We start from the raw sequence: 26140 nt of genomic DNA on the forward strand, positions 1-26140 counted from the left end.
CTGTATCTAGTCTCACTTTGGTCCCTCTTGCTGCTGTACTGGTTCCATCTTGGAGAAGTTAGAGATCAAAGTTCACGTGTGCATCCTTGGAGATCTGCAAGCCATGACTCTGCCCACCTGCAAACTATCTTTTTCAGAGGTAGTTTCTCCCAAACTTGCCTCCAGCCTCCCTTCCACTTGAAGGGCAGCAGAGAGGAGGATTAAGACAGTAGGAAGAGGGAAAACAGGGAGGCAACTGCCCTCCAAGACACTTATTTTGTACCAAAGACATGCATTATGGTATTACATTCTCACGGTGACTGCATCAGGTAAGAATTTTCAGCTCCATTTTACAGATGAGGAAAGTGGGCTTGGAGAGGCTATCACACGATTCGTGTCTAGAGCTGGGACTCTACCTGGTGGACTCCAAAGCTCTTTTCATTCCACCATGCTGTGTGCTCAGTAGGCAGAGTTCGCCAGGGTGTCTTGGGAAAACTGAGACAGGAGGTAAGAGTGGTGCTTTCTAGAGTTGGGGTTTCAAGCCTTCTCATTGCCCATTCTCTACCAGCAAACTAGCCTCTTAACTCTTGCTATCTCACACTGGAGCTACTGGCCTGGGGGTGCTGCGAAATATCTCAACTCCAGCAGGCGGCACTGTGAACCAGACACCAGCCCAGCGTGGACGGCGCGCGGGAAAACCCGCGAGGTGGAGCCACAAGGAGCAGCCAGGGAACCACGTGTGGGGGCGTGGCCACCCTGGAAGAGGGCGGGTCTGTTATTCAAGCCCCGCCCATCATTTCAGGCCTCCCCTCCCGGTGGGCGTGCCCCGAATTCTCTCCCCGAGAGACACGCGTGGGCCGCTCCCCTCTGGGAGGAGGGCTGCCCAGAGGGGTGCGGGTGTCGCTAGCGGCCCCTCCCCGTGTGGGGCCACGTGGCGAGTGCGGGCCGAGCCCGAGGGGAAGAACCTGGCCCGTGGGGAGGTGGGGGGGGACCGAAACGGCGCTGAGCCGAGCCGAGAGCTACGGGGTTCGGAGCAGAGGCGGCGGCAGCGGCAGCGGCAGTAAGAGGGAGGGGAGGAGGCAGGCGGGCGCATGGGGCGCCCCGGCCCCTCCGACAGCGCGCCCCCTCCGGCCCCGCCGCGCTGAAAGCTCCCCAGCGCCGCGCCTTGAACCCACGCCCCGGGGCCATGCCGGTCATGAAGGGGTTGCTGGCCCCACAAAACACCTTCCTGGACACCATCGCCACCCGTTTTGACGGAACGCGTGAGTGGGACAGAGGTCGGGGCTTGAGGTTCGAGCTGGGGGCCAAGTCTCCTCGGGGCCGTCTCGGGTCTCCTGGACATGGTGAGACCCGAGGCGAGGGGGGAGAATGGAGGTGCGGTTCTAGGAACTCCCAAAGCCGCGGTGCAGGAACAGGGCGGGGAGTGCCCTGCGAGGGGAGGAGGGGAAAGGGCCGAGAGCACGGGGGCCAAGGTTAGGGAGTGTGACTCGAGGCAGAAGAGGCTCTTTGTGCGGCAGAGCGGAGGAGGGGCCTTTGGAGCCGCCCACTCACGGGCAGAGCTGTGCTGGAGGCGTGTATGGGGGTATCCGAGACACAGAAGTGGGGCAAAGTGGCTGAGCATTCTGGGGTCTACTCCCAGACTCCAGCTCCCACTACCTCCAGAAAAAAAGGAGAAAAGATCAGACTTCAGCAGGACCTAGTTTGGATTGAGGTCGCGCGCCCCCAAATCGTGGGGCGTCAGTGTCTAAGGTGGGTGAGGCAGGAGGAGGGGAGCGGTCTGTGCGACGGTGGGAACTCCCAGCTCGCCCAACGCAGCTTGGGTTTCAGGTTCAGGACCTTGGACAGCCACATCACTCCTTCCCCGCCTCTTCTCCCGCCATTCCCTCTTCCCACTCTGGAACCCAGAGATTCCCCGCCCTCACCTCCCCCAACCCCGCCATTCCCTCGGGAACCCTGGCCGGGATCTGGATGGTGGGGGAGCGGTACCCGAGGGCGGAAACTGAGCCGCGGGGCCCTACCCTCTTCCCCGCCCCCCTTGTTTCCATAGCGCCCATCACCGGGGCAACAGGCCTTGGGATGGAAGAAGGAGGCTGTGCCCAGAGCCCCGTGCCTCCCAGGCACCTTCAGTGTCCCCATCAGCCTCCCTGCCCCCAGACAGTCATCCCTCCTAGAGCACCAGGACTGGTTGTGTCACAGGCCCCATCTCTTAGCTGAGTCTCTGTCTCTGGATGGCCCACAGGAGTCCCCCTGGCCTCCCACCTATTGGAGCTGGAGGGAGACAGCTCGGGTTCTGCTGCTGGGGGGTGCTGGAGCTATACGCTCAATGCCCTCTCCCGTTAGACTTTGAGCACTGGGGCAGATCCCCTGAAAGCAGCTGCAAGAATGCTAAAAAGTGGACCTTCCCTGGAAGGCAGGGAAGGAGGACAGCACTCATCACTGTCTGCCTCCACACTAAGGAGATCTGTGAGTTTGGATAATCTCTGCCTTTTGGTTTCCTATCAATAAATGGGTGTGGTGTCATCAGAATCTCTGCCCTGCTTACTCTGTAACAGGAAGAAAGCCAAGTGAATGTGGGGGAAAAATTTCACCTTCTCAGAGTAGCACTTAACCATGTGCTAGGACTTGTTCTCCCCAAGTTAACTCATGTAACTCTCACAACGATCATGTGAGGAAGGCCTATTATGCCCTACTTTGCAAATAAGGAAAGCTCAGGCACAGAAGAGGTCATCAACTTGCTCAAGGTCACACAGTTAGTAAGTGGCAGTGGAGGGTTGCAGGAGCCCAGGCTCTTACTCACCATGCTATACTGCCTTCTACAGTGACAGCTCACCAGCTGGAAGGCGGGGGGGATGGAGGGCATGACCTTCTGGGGTCCTTCTCCAACTCCGCGTTAGACCCTGCTTAAGTCCTGTCTTAAGTTCTTGTCTCTTTGCTCCATCTTCTCCTATTCTCAACTCAGAATATCCCAAAGTGGGGTCAGGAGCAACATGGAAACCTGGGAAGCTTCTGGCTCTGTGACTTCTAACCCCAACTTAGAGGAAGTGCTGCCCACCTGGAAGCTAGCTCGCCTACCAGCCTTGACCTGACCTTGACCTCTTCTTCCCACAGACAGCAACTTCCTGCTGGCCAACGCACAGGGCACACGGGGCTTTCCCATCGTCTACTGCTCCGACGGCTTCTGCGAGCTCACAGGCTACGGTCGCACCGAGGTCATGCAGAAGACCTGCAGCTGCCGTTTCCTCTACGGCCCAGAGACCAGTGAGCCAGCCCTGCAGCGTCTGCACAAAGCCCTGGAGGGCCACCAGGAGCACCGCGCTGAAATCTGCTTCTACCGCAAGGATGGTGAGGGGGCCCACCCCACCCTGCAGCTCTACCTAGACCCCTAGCCTTATCCAGAGGGCACTGGGCACAGTAGGAGTCTGAGTGCTTGTCCCCACACTGCCACAAGCTGACTGTGATGGAGCGTATCCCTGACCTCTCTGGTCCTGGGTTCCCCCATTTGAAAGATGAAGGAATCGGCTGACAGAATCCCTGAAGTTCCTTTTCGTTCTTGCTTTGCCAAGCTCTTAACTATGTCTAGGAGGATGAGGGGGATGAGAAGAAAGGCATGCCACGGGGATGCCCATGCTCCTCCCTTCCCTCTCTCTATGCCTACAGGCTCGGCCTTTTGGTGCCTCCTGGACATGATGCCCATCAAGAATGAGATGGGGGAGGTCGTGCTGTTCCTCTTTTCCTTCAAGGATATCACTCAGAGTGGAAGCCCAGGATTTGGCCCCCAAGGAGGCCGCGTGGACAGTAATCCCGGTAACAGCAAGTCCGGATGGGCCGTGTGAATGGTCAGAAGCCCTCGCCTAACCAGCCGCAAGGGATGTGCCCCAACGTATCTCTGCACCTTTCTTCCCAACAGAAAACTCTCTTGGTAGAAGGGGAGCCACCTGGAAATTTCGGTCTGCCAGAAGACGGAGCCGTACTGTCCTACGCCGACTGACCGGCCACTTTGGCCGCAGGGGCCAGGGAGGCATGAAGGCCAATAATGTGAGTCCCATCCCCAACCCAGCATCTCCCAAGTCCTCCAGCCTTGATTCTGAGGCACCCCTGCCACTGTCTCCCCGCTTCCCTGTCTGTCTGGTGTCCCTCCTTGGCTTGCTCCTCTGCCCACCCATTTCCCATATACTACTCTCTGCTCCATCCTATATCCTCCCCCAACACCCTTCTATCCCTATCTCCCTCATTCCCTTAGGTGATTGACATTACTTTGCTCCGATGATGTCACATTGCTCTAGCAGCAATGACCTCACCTGCGCGGGGGTGATAGGGTTATACCATGGGTGGTGAAATTGCAAGCTGCTATAGTTCTAGGGAGAAAGCCCTCATTGCAGGCCTGGCATCTAGACCTGGGTACCACCTCCTAGGATCCTGACCAAGCCAGGGGATTGAGTCCCCAACCCTCTGTTAGGGATACAGGGAATGCGGTGAGCTATGCCAGCCTCTGCTCCCTGCTGGGATATACCCAGCCCCCACTGGGCCCCCAGAACCCAAGAGGAACTTAAGGGAGAAGTTAGTGACCCCTCAAGCTAGGGCATGTGCCGATTTGTCATAGTCTTCTTCTCAAGTAGGATGAGTGTTGGGCCAGGCACAGTGGCTCATGCCTGTAATCCCAGCACTTTGGGAGGCCACGGCAGGAGGATTGCTTGAGGCCAGGAGTTCTAGACCAGCCCGGGCAACATAGTGAGACCCCTTCTCCAAAAAAAAAAAAAAATTAAAAATTATCTGGAGGCCAGCTTAGTGGCTGATGCCTGTAATCCCAGGGCTTTGGGAGGCCGAGGCAGGTGGATAACCTGAGGTTGGGAGTTCAAGACCAGCCTGACCAACATGGAGAAACCCCATCTCTACCAAAAATACAAAGTTAGATGGGCATGATGGCACATGCCTGTAATCCCAGCTACTCAGAAGGCTAAGGCAGGAGAATCACTTGAACCCGGGAGCCGGAGGTTGCGGTGAGCCGAGATCGCGCCATGGCACTCCAGCCTGGGCGACAAGAGTGAAACTCTCAAAAAAAAAAAAATTATCTGGGTATGGTAGTGCATGCCTATGGTCCCAGCTACTCTGGAGCCTGAGGCAGGAGGATAGCTTTAGCCCAGGAGTTTAAGGCTGCAGTGAGTTATGATGGTGCCACTGCACTCCAGCCTGGGCACAGAGACCTTGTCTCTAAACTTAAAAATGTAAAAATTAAGTTGGGTGAGTGTCAAGCCTTATAAGTATCCTTGACAAGACATGATTGGTTCAAACAGGGGCCTGGGGCCGGGCACAGTGGCTCACGCCTGTAATCCTAGCACTTTGGGAGGCTGAGGTGAGTGGATCACCTGAGGTCAGGAGTTCGAGACCAGCCTGGCCAACATGGCGAAACCCCGTCTCTACTAAGAATACAAAAATTAGTCAGGTGTGGTGGCATGTTCCTGTAGTCCCAGCTATTTGGGAGGCTGTGGCAGGAGAATCACTTGAACCCAGGAGGCGGAGGTTGCAGTGAGCTAAGATCTCGCCATTGCACTCCAGCCTGGGCAAAGAGCAAGACCCTATCTCAAAAAAAAAAAAAAAAAAAAAAAAAAAAAAGAAGAGGCCTGGGAAGTACTTGGCAGGAGAAGAAGAAAATGTCAGGTGTCAGCCTCTGTGCCCCTCTCCTGGCCTTCCATCTCCTTTCATTCACGGTCAAAAGTGCCCTTGCAGTGCCCACCTGCTCCCTTTCCCCATCCCCTGACTTTCCCACCCCCCATCTTGGCTCCTCTTTCCCTCAAGTGTCCCCAACCGCCACCCCTCTCCCCTTAGAACGTGTTTGAGCCAAAGCCATCAGTGCCCGAGTACAAGGTGGCCTCCGTGGGGGGGTCTCGCTGCCTCCTCCTCCACTACAGCGTCCCCAAGGCCATCTGGGACGGCCTTATCCTCCTTGCCACCTTCTACGTTGCGGTCACCGTCCCCTACAACGTCTGTTTCTCGGGTGACGATGACACCCCCATCACTTCGCGACACACCCTTGTCAGCGACATCGCCGTGGAGATGCTCTTCATCCTGGGTCAGACCCTCTGCCTCACCCACCCTGGCGGGTTGGCTGGGGGGATCCACTTGGCCAAGCCTCACCCACTCCTAGGGCCCACATGACCCAGGCATTCAGAGCCCCTCCCTTTCTGCATCTTTAAGTCCCAATGGCCCATGTGTCCTGCTCCCCGCAGCCTTCAGCCTTGTGACCTGTCCTCCCTAAGGACCAGCCAGAAGCCCAATCTATCGCTCCATGCCTGCCTCCTCCTCCAGTCTGGGTCTCCAAAGCTTGTTCCCAGCTTTCTCGGTTTCTTGACCCCTTGGCCAAGGCCCCCCAGTAATAGCCTCTTGCACCCCCAGATATCATCCTGAACTTCCGCACCACCTATGTGTCCCAGTCCGGCCAGGTAATCTCTGCTCCTCGTTCCATTGGCCTCCACTACCTGGCCACCTGGTTCTTTGTCGACCTTATTGCTGCTCTGCCCTTTGACCTGCTTTACGTCTTCAACATCACTGTGGTGAGTGACCTCCATCCCACCGTCCAGCCCAACCTCCCAACTTCAGCACAGCATCTTCCAGGAAGGGATTGACCCCAAACCCAGATATGCCCCTTTCCATCAATCCATCTGCAGATATTTATCAGGCACCTGCTCTGGGCATAGCCCTGTGCTAGGTACTGGGAGGATCCCGGAGGGTCTGTGATCCTGGGGAGCTCAGCTCACAATCTCTGAGGGAAGCTGAGACAAATGAAAAGCTAACTGTGGCTACCAAGGCGGCATTGGTCTGATGCCAAATGAGTGGTACTTTTCACATTTTTATTTAACAAACAACTGATGAGCATTTAGCTGTCTGCAAAGCACTGTGTGGGGCATGGCCACTGTGGGGAAAAGGAACAAGGATTCAGCCTCTAAACAGCTAAACTGGTGAGGGGGCAGGAATGCCGCAGAGCACATCACAGTGACAGAAGAGGTGAATGGGGGTGGAAGATGGGGCCCGGGTATGCTACAGAGGGGCTGGGCTGACCTTGGAGTTCCAGGATGGAACATGAGTGTGTGTAAAAATGATCTGAAGTCTGGCCAGCACCTGGGAAGCAAAAGCGCCCTTGTTGGGCAGAGGCTGGAGGGGTCTGGGAAGGTTTCCTGAGGGAGGCGGGAGTATAGCTAGACCTCAAAGGGCGAGTAGGATTTAGCTGGTAGGAGATGAGGACAGCAAGCATTTGGGGGAGCATAGTAAACCTAGACAAGAAGTTAGAGGCGGCGGGGTGAATTCAGAGGCAAAGAATGCCAGGACCTGAGTCCTCACAGATCCCTGGGGACACTCTGGAGGTGCCCTGAGTGGTCATCTGTGGCCCCAGCCAGCAGATAGTAGGTCTTCTCAAGTCCAGGGTGGGGCAGTGCTACCCCATGTCCCCAGGCCCCCTTGGGTGTGGGGTGGGGAAGTGGGGAGCAGTTTCCTTGTGTGCTCTCTCCCTGCACTCAGCTATAGCAGGAAACCACCTACACGCAGCCGAATATAACTAGCCGCCAACGGGCTGTGGGCCTCCTCTCCTGGCTGTGCACACGTGTGTGCACGCTCCCACACACGTGCATGTGTGTACGTCTGCCTCGAGGCTCTGAGCATTCTGAGCAGATCTCCCTACCCCTCCCCAGGAGTGTGCCCACCCCTCTATGCCCACCAGGCACCATCAGCTGGGGAGTGGGAGACTGCAGAGAGCCCCCTGCCCCTCCTCTCAGGTCCCTTTGGGAGCACGTTACAGTTCCCTACGTTCTTTCACACTCGTCAGCACATGGGAGCCCCACGGGGACCCTTCAGGGCAGATCCTTATCCTTTTTCAGAGGTAGGTACAGAGGCTCAGAGAGGTTCAGTGACTTGCTGAAGGTCACATAGCTAGCAGGGGCAGGCAGGAGATTAGAACCAGGTCTCTCCACCCTGGGCAACAGGTGAAACCCCATCTCTACTAAAACACAAAAAATTAGCCGGCTGTGCTGGCGCATACCTGTAGTCCCAGCTACTCCGGAGGCTGAGGCACAAGAATCGCTTGAGTCCCAGATGTGGAGGTTGCAGTGAGCCAAGATCGCTCCACTGCACTCCAGCTTGGCCGGGCGCAGTGGATCACCCTGTAATCCCAGCACTTTGGGAGGCCCAGGCGGGCGGATCACGAGGTCAGGAGATCCAGACCATCCTGGCTAACATGTTGAAACCCCGTCTCTACTAAAAATACAAAAAAGTTAGCCAGGCATGGTGGCAGGTGCCTGTAGTCCCAGCTACTCGGAGAGGCTGAGACAGGAGAATGGCATGAACCCGGGAGGCGGAGCTTGCAGTGAGCCGAGATTGAGCCACTGCACTCCAGCCTGGGCGACAGAGACTCTGTCTCAAAAAAAAAAAAAAGAACCGGATCTCTAAACTTCCAGTCTAGTATTTTTTCCAACATACCACCCTGCTTCCCAGGTAACCAGGGCCCCTGAGTGGATGGTCTGGTGAGATGAGGAATACCACTGGGGGCCAGAGAGAGGTAGAGCAGAGACAGAAGATGAGCAGGCACTGGCAGAGCTGCAGACTTGAAGGAGCCAGGCCTGGATATTCTAGTCCAAGGAGAATGACAGGAGTATCCCTAAGAGAGTGGGGCCCAAGGGCAGCTGACTGAGGGAAGCCCTGAAGAACTCAGGCTTGCAGTCAAGGGCTCTGGGAGCTGGGGGCAGGCATTAAACCCTGGCGAGGGTCCATGTGGAGGAATCAGAGCCACCTCCTTTCCAGTTCCTTCACCTAAAATTAGAGAAAAATTGCACGAGGTGGTCCAGGAGCAGTGTAGGGCCAGGGCTGTGGGGAATGTTCCTGGAGGGGCAGTGAGGGGCTTTCATACCAAGTTCCCCAGGCACTGCCCCAGAGCCTCCAGTCCTAGCTGCCAGGCTGCTCACACCCAGAAGATAAGCCCTGCCCATCTCCAAGATTGAAGGGCTAATCAATATTGATAACCACAATGCAGATGGTACTTGGGGTAATATTAGTGAATATGGGACACTTACTAGGTACCATTATCTCCGTCAACCCCTAGCACAGCCCAGGCTCCCTCAGTCCCTGCTCTGCTGCCCCCTCAACTGTTCTGCTCGACTCTTCATCTACAGCCGATCCACAAGAGGAAGTGTCCATAAACCTCCCCCAGCCCTCAAGTCCTTGCCTGTCCCCACTCCACTATGCTTCTCCATGTCTTGAAGGGGGGTCCCCATCACAAATGCTGCCATCGCTACTGGGGCTCTGCAGAGACCATTGCCTATCCCCTGACTCTGACCAGGGCTGGCTCCCCTACCATCTCCCAGTGCTTAATGGCCGTAGAGCACAAGGTGGACTGTGGTGTCAGTTAGCCCAGATGCCTACCCTGAGTTCCAGCTCTATCATGTCCTTGGTCTGTGACCTTGAACAAGTCATTAGCCTCTCTGAGCCTTAGTTCATTCATCTGCAAATTGGGAATGATGATGAGAATTGAACTAAAGGTATAAGAGTGTGTGTGTGTGTGTGGTGTGTGTGTGTGTGTGTGTGTGGTTAAATAAGGATTACAAATGCTTAGCACAGTGCCTGGCTAAGCACATAGAACGTACTTACTAAGGCTGGGTGCAGTGGCTCATGCTTGTAATCCCAGCACTTTGGGAGGCTGAGGCAGGTGGATCACGGGGTCAGGAGATCGAGACCATCCTGGCCAACATAGTGAAACCCTGTCTCTACTAAAAATACAAAAATTAGCTGGGGAGGGAGGCTGAGGCAGCCTTGAATCGCTTGAACCTGGGAGGCAGAGGTTGCAGTGAGCCAAGATCGTGCCACTGCACTCCAGCCTGGCTACAGAGCAAGACTCTGTCTCAAAAAAAAAAAAAAAAAAAAGTAATTACAAAGTGTTAGCCACTGTTTGTTTTATTGTTATTATTCCCTTCCTCCTGCATTCCCTGGCTACTTTCTCAGGACAGCAAGGATGTCTTTCCTGTTGCAGCCTCCCCTGGCTCCAGGGTGTCTGGTGGGAAGGCCCTGGGAGGGGACTCTGAGGGCTCGGAGGAGGTGTGCCTGCTGACAGCCTCCCCCGCCACCTTCCTGCAGACCTCGCTGGTGCACCTGCTGAAGACAGTGCGGCTGCTGCGGCTGCTGCGGCTGCTGCAGAAGCTGGAGCGGTACTCTCAGTGCAGTGCTGTGGTGCTCACGCTGCTCATGTCAGTCTTTGCGCTCCTTGCCCACTGGATGGCCTGCATCTGGTATGTCATCGGGCGCCGGGAGATGGAGGCCAATGACCCGCTGCTCTGGGACATTGGTGAGCCACCAACCCCAAACTTTCACAGACCACCTGTCCACCTGTACCATCCCCAAGCTGATGCCTCCACCAGTACCCACACCCCTCATCCCATATTCCTCTATCCATCCAACAAACATGTGTTGAGCTCTTTCTGGATCAAGCATGGGAATATTGATTTGCAGACAAGGGCTCTGTTTTGGGGGCAGGTTGGGGGGAACTCACAGCCTAGCGGGGGAGCAAGACCAGTGATAATGAACAAAGTACAACGCAGGAAACACTCTGAGGGTGGAGGGGTGTGTTTCAGGCAGAAAGAGCAGCGTGTGAAAAGTCCCAGAAAGAGCTTGGCATCTCTGCCCCCATCAATCCCTCTTTCTCCAAGCTTCATGGCCATGTGCCAGGAGACAGTCCCAGGCCCTTGGACTCCCTCTGAAAGGCCTGTCAGATGCCAGGCGTGGTCCTGACACCTCCCTTTCCTTTACCCCACACCTAGCCCACCATATCAATACCACCCCTCAAATGTCCCGTGAATCTGGCCTTTTCTCTCCATCCTCTCTGCCCCTTCCCAGTCCACTCCACCTCCCTTTCTCACCCAAGCCTGTGCAATAGCCTCCCTACTGATCTCCCAACCCCCTTCTCATCCCCCCCACAACCACCCTCCTCACCACAGCCAAATGGGTGTTCCAGGATTCAACGTTGACCTGCCACACTCCTTCTGAGATTCCTTCAGTGGCTTCCCACTGCCCTCCAAATGAAGTCCACACTCACTGCACACCCTGGGCAGCCCTGTGTCCCCTCTCTCCCCACCTGCCTTCCCGTTCTCCCGTGCTCCCTGCACTGCAGCCACACCAGCCTCTCTCCTGGACCCAGGACGTACTGCTTTCTCACGCTGGGCCTGGAACATGTTGTTTTCCTCTCTGGAATCCTCCCTCTTTTGTCTTCCCTCTCCACCTAGATGGATTTTCTGTTCCCTGCCTCACTTGGAACCAATGTTCCTTCAGTTCCATGTGTCTCAACCAAAATGTCCTGTCCTAAGGAGCGTGCCTTCCAGGCACCATGTCCAGAACCCCCAACTGCCAATGGGTTGGCTTTCCCTAACCTGTTAGGATTCTTAACACACCCTATACAATACTTTCCTTCCAGGAGCTCACCTCCCACCTGTAATGATTTATGTCACGTCTCTTTCCCCTCCAGGCTATAGGTTCCACCAGGGCAGGTTGTGTTTGGCTGGGTCAATTCCCCAACACTTTGTATACAGCAGGTGCACAATAAACTATTAGAAAGTTTCAGGAGCCTTTGAACACTCAGCAATGTAGTGAGTTGGCAGCCTTGGAATGCAACTGTAACCAATGCACCATGGGGAGACACAGGCCCAGGACACTCCCCACATTTCCTGTGCCAACCTGTGTATAAATACTTGCCGAAGGTCAAGCGTAGGTGGCTCAGGGAACCCTGGTTCTCCACCGCTGGCACAGCCAGGGTTCCCTGCATCCGTCCACCCTGCAGGCTGGTTGCATGAGCTGGGCAAGCGTCTGGAGGTGCCCTATGTCAATGGCTCGGTGGGCGGCCCATCGCGGCGCAGCGCCTACATCGCGGCACTGTATTTCACTCTAAGCAGCCTCACCAGCGTGGGCTTTGGCAACGTGTGTGCCAACACCGACGCCGAGAAGATCTTCTCCATCTGCACGATGCTCATAGGCGGTGAGGCCAGACCTGCCACACCTCAGTGGGGCCCTGCGAAGCCCAGCGTGCACGGGGAAACTGAGGCCCAGAGAGGGCAAGACATCTGCCCGAGGTGTCTACCCAAGTCCAGACAGTCACGCATTCATTCATGGACGTTTCCTGAGTGCCCACTATGTGCTGGCCCTGGGGATGCCACAAACAGGCGTGGCCTCTTGCAAAGGGGATGGGAAACCCAGGTTCATGACCTAATGGTGGGGAGGCCTGAGAGGAGCATGGGGTGTTACCCATCTCTGGACCACTCCCTATTCCCCACCCTTAGTCTAGTGCCTGGCACCCAGTAGGCACACAGGAGCCCGCTGGCTCTTGGTCCAGGACAGGGTGGGTTTGGGAGCTGGGGAGGTGGCCAGAGGGGTGGCCGCCCCTGACAGGCCCGCTGCTGCTACTGCAGCCCTGATGCACGCGGTGGTGTTCGGGAACGTGACAGCCATCATTCAGCGCATGTACTCGCGCCGCTCGCTCTACCACAGCCGCATGAAGGACCTCAAGGACTTCATCAGTGTGCACCGCCTGCCGCGGCCGCTCAAGCAGCGCATGCTCGAATACTTCCAGACCACGTGGGCCGTCAACAGCGGCATCGACGCCAATGAGGTAGCGTGCAGGGTCTCCCATCTTGCCCTCGCCCTCCGCGTGGCCCTGCAGTGGGGTGGAGAAGGGGTCGCTGCCCCCGTGGCTTAAAACGGAGGCAGGCCGAGTGCAGCGGCTCACACCTGTAATCCCAGCACTTTGGAAGGCTAAAGCGGGCAGGTTACTTGAGGTCAGGAGTTGAAGACCAGCCTGGGTGACATGGTGAAACCCTGTTTCTGCTAAAAATATGAAAATTAGCCAGCTGTGGTGGTGCACGCCTGTAATCCCAGCTACTAGGGAGACTGAGGCACGAGAATCACTTGAACCAGGGAGGCAGAGGCTGCAGTGAGCCAAGATCATGCCACTGCACTCCAGCCTGGGTGACAGAGCTAGACTCTGTCTCAAAATAAATAAATAAATAAAATGGAGGCCCCGAGCGCGGTGGCTCACGCCTGTAATCCCAGCACTTTGGGAGGCCGAGGCGGGCGGATCACAAGGTCAGAAGATCGAGACCATCCTGGCTAACACGGTGAAACCCCATCTCTACTAAAAATACAAAAAATTAGCCGGGCATGGCAGCGTGCACCTGTAGTCCCAGCTACTCAGGAGGCCGAGGCAGGAGAATGGCGTGAACCTGGGAGGCGGAGATTGCAGTGAGCCGAAATTGTGCCATTGCACTCCAGCCTGGGCGACAGAGTGAGACTCTGTCTCAAAAATAAAAATAAGCCGGGCGCGGTGGCTCACGCTTGTAATCCCAGCACTTTGGGAGGCCGAGGCGGGTGGATCACAAGGTCAGGAAATCAAGACCACGGTGAAACCCCGTCTCTACTAAAAATACAAAAAATTAGCTGGGCGTGGTGGCGGGCGCCTGTAGTCCCAGCTACTCGCAGAGGCTGAGGCAGGAGAATGGCGTGAACCCGGGAGGCAGAGCTTGCAGTGAGCCGAGATTGCGCCACTGCACTCCAGCCTGGGTGACAGATCAAGACTCCGTCTCAAAAAAATAAATAAATAAATAAATAAATAAATAAAAATAAAAATAAAAATAAAAAATAAATAAATAAAATAAAAGGGAGGCAAACAGGGCCCAGGGGGGTGAGGTATTGTTCACAAGGGCACACGTTCACCCAAAATACAAATTCTTGTTTCTTTTTTTTTTTTTTCTTTTTTCGAGAAGGAGTCTTGCTCTGTCCCCCATGCTAGAGTGCAGTGGCATGTCCTTGGCTCACTGCAACCTCTGCCTCCCAGGTTCAAGGAATTCTCCTGCCTCAGCTTCCTGAGTATCTGGCATTACAGGCACCTGCCACCATGCTTGGCTGATTTTTGTATTCTTAGTAGAGATGGGGTTTCACCACGTTGGTCAGGCTTGTCTCGAACTCTTGACATCGTGATACACCTGCTTCAGCCTCCCAGTTTGCTGGGATTACAGGCGCGCACCACCACAGCTGGCCAAATTCTTGTTTCTTTGCACTTGAATATGGGAATGAAAGAGCTCAGGGCCCAGCTGATGCGACTCTCCCTTCTGCCAACATTTCCTGAGTGCCTGCTTTGGGCCAGCCTTGGTGCTGGGCACACAGAGCTTAGAGATGATGACACAAGGCCCTGGCCCTCAGGGAGACCCAGAATGGCGAGAGAGGCAGAAAGATGAACAGAGAGTGCAGCGGTGAATGGGGCTGTAAAGGAGGGATGTCGGTGCCTCCTGCCTTTGGGTCCTCATTGTGCCTGGGTGAGGAGGAGTCAAGGAAGGTGGCAATCCCAGGTAGAAATGGCCTTAGGGACACAGGCCAGAAGTGATGGCACAAAAAAGTAGAGTGAGCGCTTTAGGGAACTGAAAGCGGCTCAGTAAGCCTGCAGGAACAGGCATGTGAGTGCTGCGGAGGGAGAAGGCAGGGCAGGAGGGCACGACATGGGCTGGGAGGCAGCAGGCCCGGCTCAAGGATGGCCTAGAATTTAGATTTTATCCTGCATAATATTTAGGCTGGGGAGTGGTGTGGGGATCTTGGAGGGAATGGATTGGTGAGGTATCTCTGAGGATGGGATCTGTGGAACGTGGTGATCTCCTGCTGGTTGCAGGAGAGGAACTCAGAGTGACTCCTAGTTTTCTGGCTTAGGCCAAGGGTGGGCATGGAGGTGTAACAGGGGGAAGAAGGGCTTTGGGATGAAGGTGAGAGTCCGGGGTCAGACCAAGAGGAGAGTAAGGTGCCTGGGGGAGGTCCAGAGGGAGGTTGCCCAGTAGGTAGATGGGAATCAGCTCTTGGCTGGGTGCGGTGGCTCATGCCTGTAATCTCAGCACTTTGGGAGGCAGAGGCGGGCAGAGCACCTGAGGTTGGGAGTTTGAGACCATCCTGGCCAACATGGTGAAACCCCGTCTCTACTAAAAATACAAAATTAGCTGGGCGTGTTGGTGCGTGCTTGTAATCCCACCTACTCGGGAGGCTGAGGCAGGAGAATCACTTGAACCTGGGAGGCGGAGGTTGCAGTGAGCTGAGATCGTGCCACTGAACTCCAGCTTGGGTAACCGAGCGAGACTCTGCCTCAAAAAAAAAAAAAGAAAAAAGAGATCAGGTCTGGACCCAGAGTTAGGGCTCAGGGCACTCGGTGGGGAAGCCATGGGGCCAGTTGCCATGATGCAGGGAGAGTGTGGAAAGTGAGAGTCCAGGGTATTGGCCGAGGAGGAGGAGCCTGGGAGGAAATGAGGAAGTGAGCAGTGGGAGAGGTGGGAGGATCCAGGAGGAAACCCCTCACAGGAGCCCAGGGGGGCCAAGGGGAGAGTTCAATAAGCCAGGGTGGCCAAGGGGCTCCATGTGAGGATGTGAACATGGAGTGTGGCCATAAGAGGTCATTGGTAGTGCCCATGGTCTAATAACAACTCTGCATTTTACAGACTGAGGTACAGACTGGGATACTGAGGCCCAGCGAGCGGAAATGGGTTGCCCAAGGTCCACAGGGACTTAGGAGCTGAGCTGACTCCTGACTCCCAGTTGAAGGCTGACCCCCAAGGGATGGCTTCTGAATGATGAGGTTAAGTGACCAGCATGTAGCCACAGGCAGGGAACTGATGGGAGAAGACCTGGTCTCTGCCCCTGAAATTGGGCTGTGAGGTTCACGCAGCAAGCAAAATTGAGGTTAGACACGGAGGTTGTACTGAAGGTCTGGAATGAGTGACTTCAAAGCAAGGGCAAGAGGAATTCTCTCTTTGAAGACAGCTCAGCACATTTGTAGACTCAAGTAGTAGCTGCAGGGGGATGGCCAGAATGACCTATGCCCCTTATGCAGTTACTGCGTGACTTCCCAGACGAGCTGAGAGCTGACATTGCTATGCACCTGAATCGGGAGATCCTGCAGCTGCCGCTGTTCGGGGCAGCGAGCAGGGGCTGCCTGCGGGCCCTATCGCTGCACATCAAGACCTCGTTCTGCGCTCCGGGCGAGTACCTGTTGCGCCGTGGGGATGCCCTGCAGGCACACTACTATGTCTGCTCCGGCTCACTTGAGGTGCTCCGAGACAACATGGTGCTGGCCATCCTGGGTAAGGACACCGTTACCCCCTACTACCTACCCCGGAACCACCCCCCGCTCCCCCGGCCGAGGACTTGGGAATGGCCAGGATTCTAGGAAATGGGATACCCCTCACGGATACCTATAGTTCCTGCTGAGGAGTACTCTCTCGGTCCCTCCGCCCTGCAACCATCCCCTTTTGACAATTCCCCTCTGATTCTCCCCTAATCCCCTTGGGCATCCCTCAACCCATCAACCTTTCCCTGCGACTGTCCCCCAGCTCAATTGATCCTTTCCTATTGCTCCATTTCCCAACCCCATTGACCTTTCCCCAGTGACCCTAAACTCCATTCACCTTTACCCTCTAACTGACCTGACCCCTCTGGCCATTGTGATTTTTATCACCCAATTCCATTGATCATTCCTCTGGCCCTACTCGCTCCCACTGACTGTCTCCCAACCTTACCAGTCATTCTCCACTGACCTTTCCCCAGTTCCATTGGTTATTTCCACCAATCCCATTGACTGGCTCACCTTCAACCATCCTTCAAACACACTGACCACCCCTCAAATCCACTGAGCATCTCCAGCTGATATCCTTTCATTCTCACTGCCCCAGCTGACTGTCCCCATCCCTTACCTACAGGGAAAGGGGACCTGATTGGAGCAGATATCCCTGAGCCGGGGCAGGAGCCTGGGTTGGGAGCAGACCCAAGCTTCGTGCTGAAGACCAGCGCTGATGTGAAAGCTCTGACCTACTGTGGCCTGCAGCAGCTGAGCAGCCCAGGGCTGGCTGAGGTCCTGAGGCTCTATCCTGAGTATGGGGCTGCCTTCCGGGCTGGCCTGCCCCGGGACCTCACCTTCAACCTGCGCCAGGGCTCTGACACCAGTGTATGTACACCCCTCATGGCCGCCATCCTTCCAGAGTGCCTTCCTCCAAAGCAGACCTCCCCAGCCTGAGAGTCCCATGAACCTCCCTCCACCCTAAAAACATCATGCCTGAAGCCCAAGCACCCTCCTCCATTGCCCCTTACCTGCCTCATACCTTCCAACCCCGCTGACACTACACTGGCCATCACCCAGGCCCCTGGCCGTCTCTCATCACCTTCTACTCCCAACTCTACTGCCCTATCTCCTGCTGACCACCCCTCAGCCCCACTTGAGACTCCTGACTCCTTCAAAGGACCCTCCCTTTGTTTTTGTTTTTTTGTTTTTTTGAGACAGTCTGGCTCTGTCACCCAGCCTGGAGTGTAGTGGCGCGATCTCAGCTCACTGCAACCTCCACCTCCGGGGTTCAAGTGATTCTCCTGCCTCAGCCTCCCAAGTAGCTGGGATGACAGGTGTGCATGCCATGCCTGGCTAATTTTTGTATTTTTAGTAGAGATGGGGTTTTGCCATGTTGGCCAGGCTGGTCTCGAACTCCTGACCTCAGGTGATCCACCCGCCTCAGCCTCCCAAAGTGCTGGGATTACAGGCGTGAGCCACTGTGCCCAGCCAGGCTCCTCCCTTTAGAAACAACCCCCTCATGTGTTCCTCTTTCAAGCCCCTCTCTGGACGGGTCATCGTGCCCTGGGGCTTCCTCTTCTTCTCTCACCAAATGTCTCCTGAGTCCACTTTGTTTTAGGCTCTGGGCCGGGCCTGTACATTACACCTTGGGCCTTGGTCTTTTGCTGCTTTTCAGTCTCACTTTGCTATGCAGTGTTTGTTTGAGTTAGAGATGTAGTTTCTGACTCAGCTCCACAAAAGACTCCACATTCTCAACCCCATAACACTGTTGGGTGGGACAGGTAGGGGCTGCGCTATGGCCACCGGAAGGCAGGAGTCGGCTTGAACTCTCCTATGTCCCCACAGGGCCTCAGCCGCTTTTCCCGATCCCCTCGCCTCTCCCAGGTAACACCCACTTCCTGGGTGGGATTGAATTGCCCTGGGGAGAGGGTGAGATGGGTAGCAGCATCCCCCTTTCCACGGATGGGGAGCTACATCCGCTGGCGAAGGCTCTTACTTAATGAAGGGGTCTGTTGTTCACTGTCCTGCGACATCAGCTGCCCCCTCTGCCCGCAGCCCCGCTCAGAAAGCCTCGGCTCCTCCTCAGACAAGACGCTGCCATCCATCACAGAGGCCGAGAGTGGCACGGAGACTGGGGGTGGTCCCAGGCCCCGACGGCCCCTCCTGCTGCCCAACCTCAGCCCAGCACGGCCTCGGGGCTCCCTGGTCAGCCTTTTGGGCGAGGAGCTGCCCCCATTCTCAGCCCTTGTCTCCTCTCCTTCCTTATCCCCATCCCTGTCCCCTGCCCTGGCTGGCCAGGGCCACAGCGCCTCCCCTCACGGCCCCCCCAGGTGCTCTGCTGCCTGGAAGCCCCCTCAGCTTCTCATTCCCCCACTGGGAACCTTTGGACCTCCGGACCTCAGTCCCCGGTGAGACGCCAGCCTCCCCTGCTTTCCCAAAACCCCTACTGGCTTCCAGAACCTTCTCTGGGCTCTATCCCCGGCGTTCCAAACAGTGCTCCATCCCGTCTCTGCCCGTGTGCCCACCGCACCCTTCCAACCACAGCTTGCAACCCCAACCCACTTTGACTGCCGCTCTTGCTCCGCCCCCTGGCACTGCTGCCCCCAGTCCCCCTCTGTCTGCTCTGCTCTGGCCCTTACCTTCACCCCATAGTGCTGATGAGCACTGCCCTGTCCCCAGGATAGTGGATGGCATTGAGGACTCTGGCAGCACAGCTGAGGCCCCTTCATTCCGGTTCAGCAGGAGGCCTGAGCTGCCAAGGCCCCGCTCCCAGGCGCCCCCTACAGGTAAGGGCCAACAGTGGACTTCAACCCTGTCATCCATCTGCCCATCCACCTGTCCATCCATCCCATATGCAGTAGGGGCCTACCATGTGCCAGGTGCCATCCTGGGAATACACAGATAAAACAGACCTGGCCCACGCTCTTGGAGTGAGTCTAGCAGAGAGACACCTCTGTACACAGATAAACAATTCCAGATGCTAAATACCATGACAGACAAGAACGGGACTCTGTGGTAGTAGAGGAAGGTGCCCACTCGACTTCCTTCTAGAGGAGGGGATGCTTGGGTTGCTTCTTAAAGGGTGGGTGGGATCTTGAAGAGTGGAGCAAAACAGTTATTGAGCTGGGCATGGTAGCTCATGCCTGTAATCCCAAGCACTTTGGGAGGCTGATGAGGGTGGATCATCTGAGGTCAGGAGTTCGAGACCAGCCTGGCCAATATGGCAAAGCCCCATCTCTACTAAAAAATACAAAAATTAGCCAGGCGTGGTGGTGCACACCTGTAATCCCAGTTACTCGGAAGGCTGAGGCAGGAGAATTGCTTGAACCTGGCAGACAGAGGTTGCAGTGAGCTGAGAGCACACCACTGCACTCCACCCTGGGCAACAGAGTGAGACCCCATCTCAAAAACAAACAAACAAACAAACAAACAAAAAAACGGTTGTTGAAAGGCATGAAAACCAGAGGGATGTTGTGTTCAGACACCAAAGAGAAGCTCCGTACCAAGATGGGGTAAGGGGCAGGAGAGTTATACAGGGGCTCAAAACCAGGCTGAGGAGTTTAGGTTTCCCATCTCACAGACCCTAGAGCTTTGTCTCCCCCTGCTCTTCGCCTGCCCAATGACAGGAGGATTCCAGCCCAAGTTATAGGCTCAGGTATTAATGCTCCATGAACTCACCTGCATCCCTTCACCCTGCAGGGACCAGGCCCAGCCCAGAATTGGCCAGTGAGGCTGAGGAGGTGAAGGAAAAGGTTTGCCGGCTGAACCAGGAGGTGGGTTGGGGCTGGCTCAGAGATGCACCTGATATAACGGCATTTCAGATCCGACACAGTGGCTCACTTGAGGTCAGGAGTTTGGGACCAGCCTGGCCAACATGACGAAACCCCATCTCTACTAAAAAATACAAAAATTAGCCAGGCACTTGTAGTCCCAGCTACTCGGGAGGCTGAGGCAGGAGAATCGCTTGAACCTGGGAGGCAGAGGTTGCAGTGAGACGAAATCGTGCCATTGCACTCCAGCCTGGGCGACAGGGCAAGACTCTGTCTCAGAAAAAAAAAAAAAAAAAAAAGAAGAGATATTCACGCTAGCTAGATGACCTTGGGCAAGTACCACAACCACTCTGAACTTAAACCTTGGGCAAGTCCCACAACCGCTCTGAACTTAAACTTCCTCATCTAAAATGGGGAAATAGTAATATGTGCTTCCCAGAGTTTTAAGGATGAAATGAGGGTGCATATGTGCCTGGTCCAGTCCCTGGCATGTCGTAGGCACTCAGTACCAGTTGGTTCCCTTCCTCCCCGACTGGCTCAAGTTTCCCAGCCTGATAAGAGGATCCCTTCTCCCTCCACCACTGTAGGACTCTCTCCTGCATAGGCCCCACCTCTTTCCCTTACCCCAGCCAGGGATAATGAGTGCTAAGCAGATGCGGGGGCAGGGGACAGGGAGGCTGAGAGGCCTTCAGGCCTGGGGCACCTGGATCCAGATGTCTGAACTCTGTCCAGGAAGAACCTAGATTCTATATGCTGAGGCGCAGCCTCTGCCTCCTCTCCAAGGGATCTCAGAGTTGTCACCACAGAGCAACCAGGCCCAGCCCCTGGGAGCCGGCCTTCCCTGTGTTCTGATAAACATCGGGCATCCCAGAGGGGTAGTGCCTGGGCTGTTTCAGGCCCTGGGGCCTGGGCGGGGCTGGCGCTTGTTCGGCAAGCTTGAGGGCAAGTCCGCTCAAGGCCTCAGGCATCCCTCAGTTCCAGGCCAGTGGTTCCCAAACAAGTATCTGTCAGAACTACCTGATAGGCCGGGCGCGGTGGCTCACGCCTGTAATCCCAGCACTTTGGGAGGCTAAGGTGGGTGGATCACGAGGTCAGGAGATGGAGACCACCCTGGCTAACACGGTGAAACCCTGTCTCTACTAAAAATACAAAAAAAATTAGCCGGGCGTGGTGGCACACGCCTATAGTCTCGGCTACTCGGGAGGCTGAGGCAGGAGAATCGCGTGAACCCGGGAGGCAGAGCTTACAGTGAGCCGAGATCGCGCCATTGCACTCCAGCCTGGTGACAGAGTGAGACTCCATCTCAAAAACAAAAAAAAAGAAAAAAGAAAAAGAACTACCTGACAACCTATTAAGTGCAGATTTCTGGGCCTCTTAGGATTGGGAATGTCTGGGGCGGAGCCCAGAAATGTGCCTTTTCAAAAGTTTCTCAGTTGATTCTATAGTCGCTGAAGTGTGAAAAGCACTGATAGAGACCCTTGAGCTTGTGCGATGGGATCAGCTGAGAATAAGGCTGGCACTTCACAGATGTGTGGCCTCTTTGAGCACATTTTTTGACATCTTGGGAAAGCTCGCAAGTGTGTGTGTGTGTGTGTGTGTGTGTGTGTGTAGGGGAGGAATAGCAATATCTGCTGTCCCAATCCTTTCTGGAAAGAGACTGGGGCATTTTCCATCTAGGCAAAAATAACCTTCATCCTGCCTTTTTCCCAGGGTGGCCATGAGCAGAAAGTGGCTGCGAAAGAGCTTTGTAAACTGGAGAGGGGGGTGCACCTTGTTATTACTGTGGCACCTGTGAAACAACTCGATGTGTTTTCAACAGATCTCTCGTCTCAATCAGGAGGTGTCTCAGCTTAGCCGGGAGCTGCGGCACATCATGGGCCTGCTGCAGGCCAGGCTGGGTCCCCCAGGCCACCCAGCAGGCTCCGCTTGGACCCCAGACCCTCCTTGTCCACAGCTGAGGCCACCATGCCTCTCTCCTTGTGCGTCCAGACCACCACCCAGCCTCCAGGATACTACGCTTGCTGAAGTTCACTGCCCAGCCAGTGTGGGGACCATGGAGACAGGGACTGCGCTCCTGGACTTGAGACCTTCCATATTGCCCCCCTACCCCTCAGAGCCTGACCCTCTGGGACCCTCTCCAGTGCCAGAGGCCTCACCCCCAACCCCAAGCCTCTTGAGGCACAGTTTCCAGTCCAGGTCAGACACGTTCCACTGACCCTGGCCCAGGGCCCAGGCCTGTCTGGGGTGGGCGTTGCCGCTCACCACTCAGGGAGGACCTGGGCCCCTTGGCTTCCTGCCTTGGGGTCAGCAGCCACCAGCTGGCCTGGTTGGCTCTGGATTTCTGGACTTTTTAACCAAGCGTGGTTACCTCTGACGCTATTCCCTTTTCCAAGCCTTCCCCAACCTCCCGCTCTGTGAGGGGAGCCACCTGAGGGCTGTGGAACCCAGCAGGCATGAGATGAACCGCAGTGCCCATTGGGCTGGGCAGATGAGATCCTACTTTCTCCCCAGGACCTGGAGGCAGGTAGAGATGGGGGAGCAGAGGGGATGGGCAAGGGACCCAGCTCCAGCCTAGGACATGAAGGCAAGACCAGGCAGGATCTTAGCGTCTGTAGCAAGAGAGACAGGTTGTAGGATTTTGCCTGAAGATAGCTTAGTGGTATTGTGAGGTCTTCTGTCTCAGCCCCTGGGTCTCTGCTGAAGACCTTAAGAGCAATGTTACCTAGAGAGGGGTAGGTTTGAGATGTTGCTTGGAATTTGAGCAACCCATGATTCTTAGGCTGCCCACCATGAGCCCAGGCTGGAGAGACTCACCTCATCCCACAGCCCACACAGGAAACAAATGGATGGCTCCAGATATGTACTCTTCGGCTCTCACAGCATTATTTTCAAAATATGAGTTAGTTCCAATATTAAAAATGAGACAGGGCCAGGTGCGGTGGCTCACGCCTGTAATCCTAGCACTTTGGGAGGCCAAGGCAGGCGGATCACCTGAGGTCAGGAGTTCGAGACCAGCCTGACCAACATGCAGAAACTTCGTCTCTACTAAAAATACAAAATTAGCCGGGCGTGGTGGCACATGCCTGTAATCGCAGCTACTCGGGAGGCTGAGGCAGGAGAATCGCTTGAACCCGGGAGGAGGAGGTTGCAATGAGCCAAGATCACACCACTGCGCTCCAGCCTGGGCGACAGAGTGAGACTCTGTCTCAAAAAAAAAAAAGAGAGACAGGTTATATGGTTATATAGGAATCCAGTTTCTCTACAAAATGTAGCACTGGGCACAGTGGTTCATGCCTGTAATCCCAGCCCTTTGGGAGGCCGAGGTGGGAGGATTGCTTGAGCCCATGAGTTTGAGATCCGCCTGAGCAACATAGCGAGACCCTATCTATCTCTATAAAAAATATATATTTTTTTTTATAGAGACAGAGTCTCTCTCTGTCGCCCAGGCTGGAGTGCAGTGGTACAATCTCGTCTCACTGCAAGCTCCGCCTCCCGGGTTCATGCCATTCTCCTGCCTCAGCCTCCCAAGTAGCTGGGACTACAGGTGCCCACCACTACACCCGGCTAATTTTTTGTATTTTTAGTAGAGATGAGGTTTCACCATATTAGCCAGGATGGTCTCGATCTCCTGACCTCGTGATCCGCCTGCCTTATCCTCCCAAAGTGCTGGGATTACAAGTGTGAGCCACCGCACCCAGCCTATAAAAATATTTTTTAAACTAGCCAGGTGTAGGCTGGGCATGGTGGCTCACGCCTGTAATCCCAGCACTTTGGGAGGCCAAGGAGGGTGGATCACCTGAGGTCCGGAGTTCGAGACCAGCCTGACCAACACGGAGAAACCCCATCTCTACTAAAAATACAAAAATTAGCTGGGCATGGTGGTGCATGCCTGTAATCCCAGCTACTCGGGAGGCTGAGGCAGGAGAATCGCTTGAACCTGGGAGGCGGAGGTTGCAGTGAGCCGAGATCGTGCCATTGCACTCAAGTCTGGGCAATAAGAGTGAAACTCCGCCTCAAAAATAAATAAATAAATAAATAAATAAAAATTAGCCAGGTGTAGTGGTGAGTGCCTGTGGTTCCAGCTACTCCAGAAGCTGAGGTGGAAGGATGACTTGAACCCAGGAGTTCAAGACCAGCCTGGGCAACATAGCAAGACACCCCCCTGTCCATCTCTATAAAAATTATAAAATTAGCCAGGTGTAGTGGTGTGTGCCTGTGGTTCCAGCTACTCTGGAAGCTGAAGTGGGAGGATCCCTTGAGCCCAGGAGGTTGAGGCTGCAGTGAGCGGTGATCACACCACTCACTGCACTCCAGCCTGGATGACAGAGTGAGACCTTGCTCAAACAAAACAAAACAAAAAAACAAAACAAAAACAACCTCAGGACATCAGGCTACCGTGGGCTAACATTCCATCTGGCAGTAATTGGCAATCAGCTGGGCTGGGTGGCCACTGTCCTCTTTAGATGGGATCTGCTCTGCACTCTACTTCGCAGTCACCACCTTTCTTGATCATCTCCCGACACCCAGCTAGCTTCCCTTGTTTGAAATTTTTGTCTGGTCTCTGTGGGTATTTGACTTCTCAAAACTTGAGTGTCCATCAGAACTACCTGAGATCCTATTAAAATGCAGATTCTGCCAGGCCCGGAGGCTCAAAAAAATAAAAAAATAAAAAAGCAGATTCCTGGGCCTCACCCAATTTGGAATGTCCGGGGTGGAGCCCAGGGTTTGGGTTTGCAACCCCTGCCTTACCTAACAGTGTGTTCCCAGGTCCCTGTGCCCAACAGGTGCTTTTTGGGCCCAGTAATGTCTGCTTCTACTCCTAGGCGTGGGTCTGTCAACATCTCTGTTTCTGTCTCTCTGCAGGCTGTCTCTCAAGGTGGTCTCTTCTGCTGCTAGCAACTCAAAAATCCCCACAGCACTCCCTATCCTTTCCCTGACCCCAGACCGCTGCCAAGCCTGTTCTCCCCCATTACAACATGGTCTCACTCAGGGCCTGGACTGCTCCAAAACTCGCCCAGGTCTCCAGCTTTCCTCTACCACCCAACACCCTGGGCTCACTTTTGGATAGGAAATAAACTCTTTATTTTTGTAGTTATTGGCTCTGGGTGTTTCTGGGGGTTACTCTTGAGAGCCCCAGGGCTTTGAAAGACCAACACAGCAATCACTCCCCACCCTCACCTTTGCTGTACCCCAGGGCCAAGTTGCTATCTCTAGGAAGGGCAGAGGCACCAGCCAATCTACTTGGCACCACATTCACACCACCAGGGGCCTCAGGGATGAGGAAGAAACTTAATTAGTCACTATGGGCCTATTATACCCCCTTCTCTCCCCTGCACCCCAGTCACAGCCATATACGCACACAGTATGTGGGAAGGACAGAGTCCTGGCTTTGGCCCACCTCCAGCCTTGGAAAGGTGGGCCTAGGGGACTACCCATCCCTCTTGTATAAGGAACTGTTCCAGAGCTGGGTATGGCAAGGGGGCTGGGGGAAGAGCTTGTCACCAGCCAGAACCTGCTAGGAATCCCACTCTGCCCCATCCCCTCTGTCCTCCCAACAAGCCCTCTCTTCCCTCTTCCTTTTCACTTCTCCTGATCACTGGCGCGGAAGGGGGGATTGTGTGTTACGGATGTAAGAAAGAGAGACGCCCTGGTGACCAGATGGAACTAGATGTGGGCACAGTTTTGTGACAGGTTTTCCAAGACAGGTAAATTCTCCAACTGAGGCTCCAGGATATGCCTGGTGTTGGCGTTATAGGCACAATGGCCACAGCTGTCTCAGGTGAGCTTTGATTCCACACAGGTTTTCAGTAGTGTCCCTGGAGGGTGAGATGCAAAAAGAGGAGGTACTGGTCTGTGTTGAGAGGTAAGGGTGGGAGGAATCAGGAGCGGACCCAATCCATATTGAGAGGAGCAGAAGAAACAAATATTCCTGATCCATAGGTGGGGAGAGTGCAGAGTGGGGGTGGTTCTAGTCTTTATTTAGTGATGGAGAGGGCAGAGGCAGAGGTTGTCCAGCTCTGTATTCCGCGTCAGAGATAAGAGCTGACCCTGGCTAGGAGCAGGGGAAGGCAGAGGCAGACATGGTCTTTGTGCCGGCCCCCCCGCACACACCAAGTAGGAGGTGGTGGCAGAAGCTCTCCCTTTGATCTCACCCAGCAGCCTGCAGAGAACCCTTCCTGCAGCGCTTTCCTCACCTTCCTCATCACAGACGCCCCTGGCAATCGGGCGGAAAGTGCATACAGGGGCTTCTCCAGATCAGCGAGTTCACAGGACTGAGGCCTCGCGTGCA

At 55.2% G+C, this 26140-nt stretch overlaps 1 protein-coding gene across 3 annotated transcripts; it reads left to right on the forward strand.

The window, feature by feature from the left end:
- Positions 1-1126: 1126 nt before the first annotated feature.
- Positions 1127-24942, forward strand: KCNH4 (potassium voltage-gated channel subfamily H member 4). Of its 3 annotated transcripts, none has more exons than XR_004028980.1 (17): positions 1127-1241; positions 3088-3321; positions 3637-3783; positions 3887-4014; positions 5803-6046; positions 6370-6527; positions 10090-10297; positions 11783-11977; positions 12408-12607; positions 15857-16106; positions 16722-16966; positions 17927-17965; positions 18137-18489; positions 18761-18867; positions 19781-19854; positions 21671-22375; positions 24715-24784. XR_004028980.1 is itself a non-coding variant. In XM_003279458.2 (17 exons), the coding sequence occupies exons 1-17, from the start codon at positions 1166-1168 to the stop codon at positions 24917-24919; spliced, it is 3240 nt and encodes a 1079-aa protein (XP_003279506.2). In that variant the 5' UTR covers positions 1127-1165; the 3' UTR covers positions 24920-24942. The 3 variants fall into 3 exon arrangements, 2 of the variants coding, with proteins under 2 accessions (XP_003279506.2, XP_030663982.1); XM_003279458.2 differs by having other exon boundaries at positions 21671-22047; positions 24715-24942; XM_030808122.1 differs by lacking the exons at positions 19781-19854; positions 24715-24784 and having other exon boundaries at positions 21671-21782.
- Positions 24943-26140: the final 1198 nt, after the last annotated feature.

This window comes from Nomascus leucogenys, unplaced genomic scaffold (assembly GCF_006542625.1).
Source record: "Nomascus leucogenys isolate Asia unplaced genomic scaffold, Asia_NLE_v1 Super-Scaffold_285, whole genome shotgun sequence".
NCBI lineage: Eukaryota > Metazoa > Chordata > Mammalia > Primates > Hylobatidae > Nomascus > Nomascus leucogenys.

Coding starts and splice junctions, on each gene's coding strand:
- KCNH4 (XM_003279458.2), top strand. CDS start 1,166: ATGCCGGTCATGAAGGGGTTGCTGGCCCCACAAAACACCTTCCTGGAC. Junction 12,608..15,856: donor GCGGCATCGACGCCAATGAG/GTAGCGTGCAGG, acceptor CCCCTTATGCAG/TTACTGCGTGACTTCCCAGA. Junction 22,048..24,714: donor AGGCACAGTTTCCAGTCCAG/GTCAGACACGTT, acceptor GTCTCTCTGCAG/GCTGTCTCTCAAGGTGGTCT.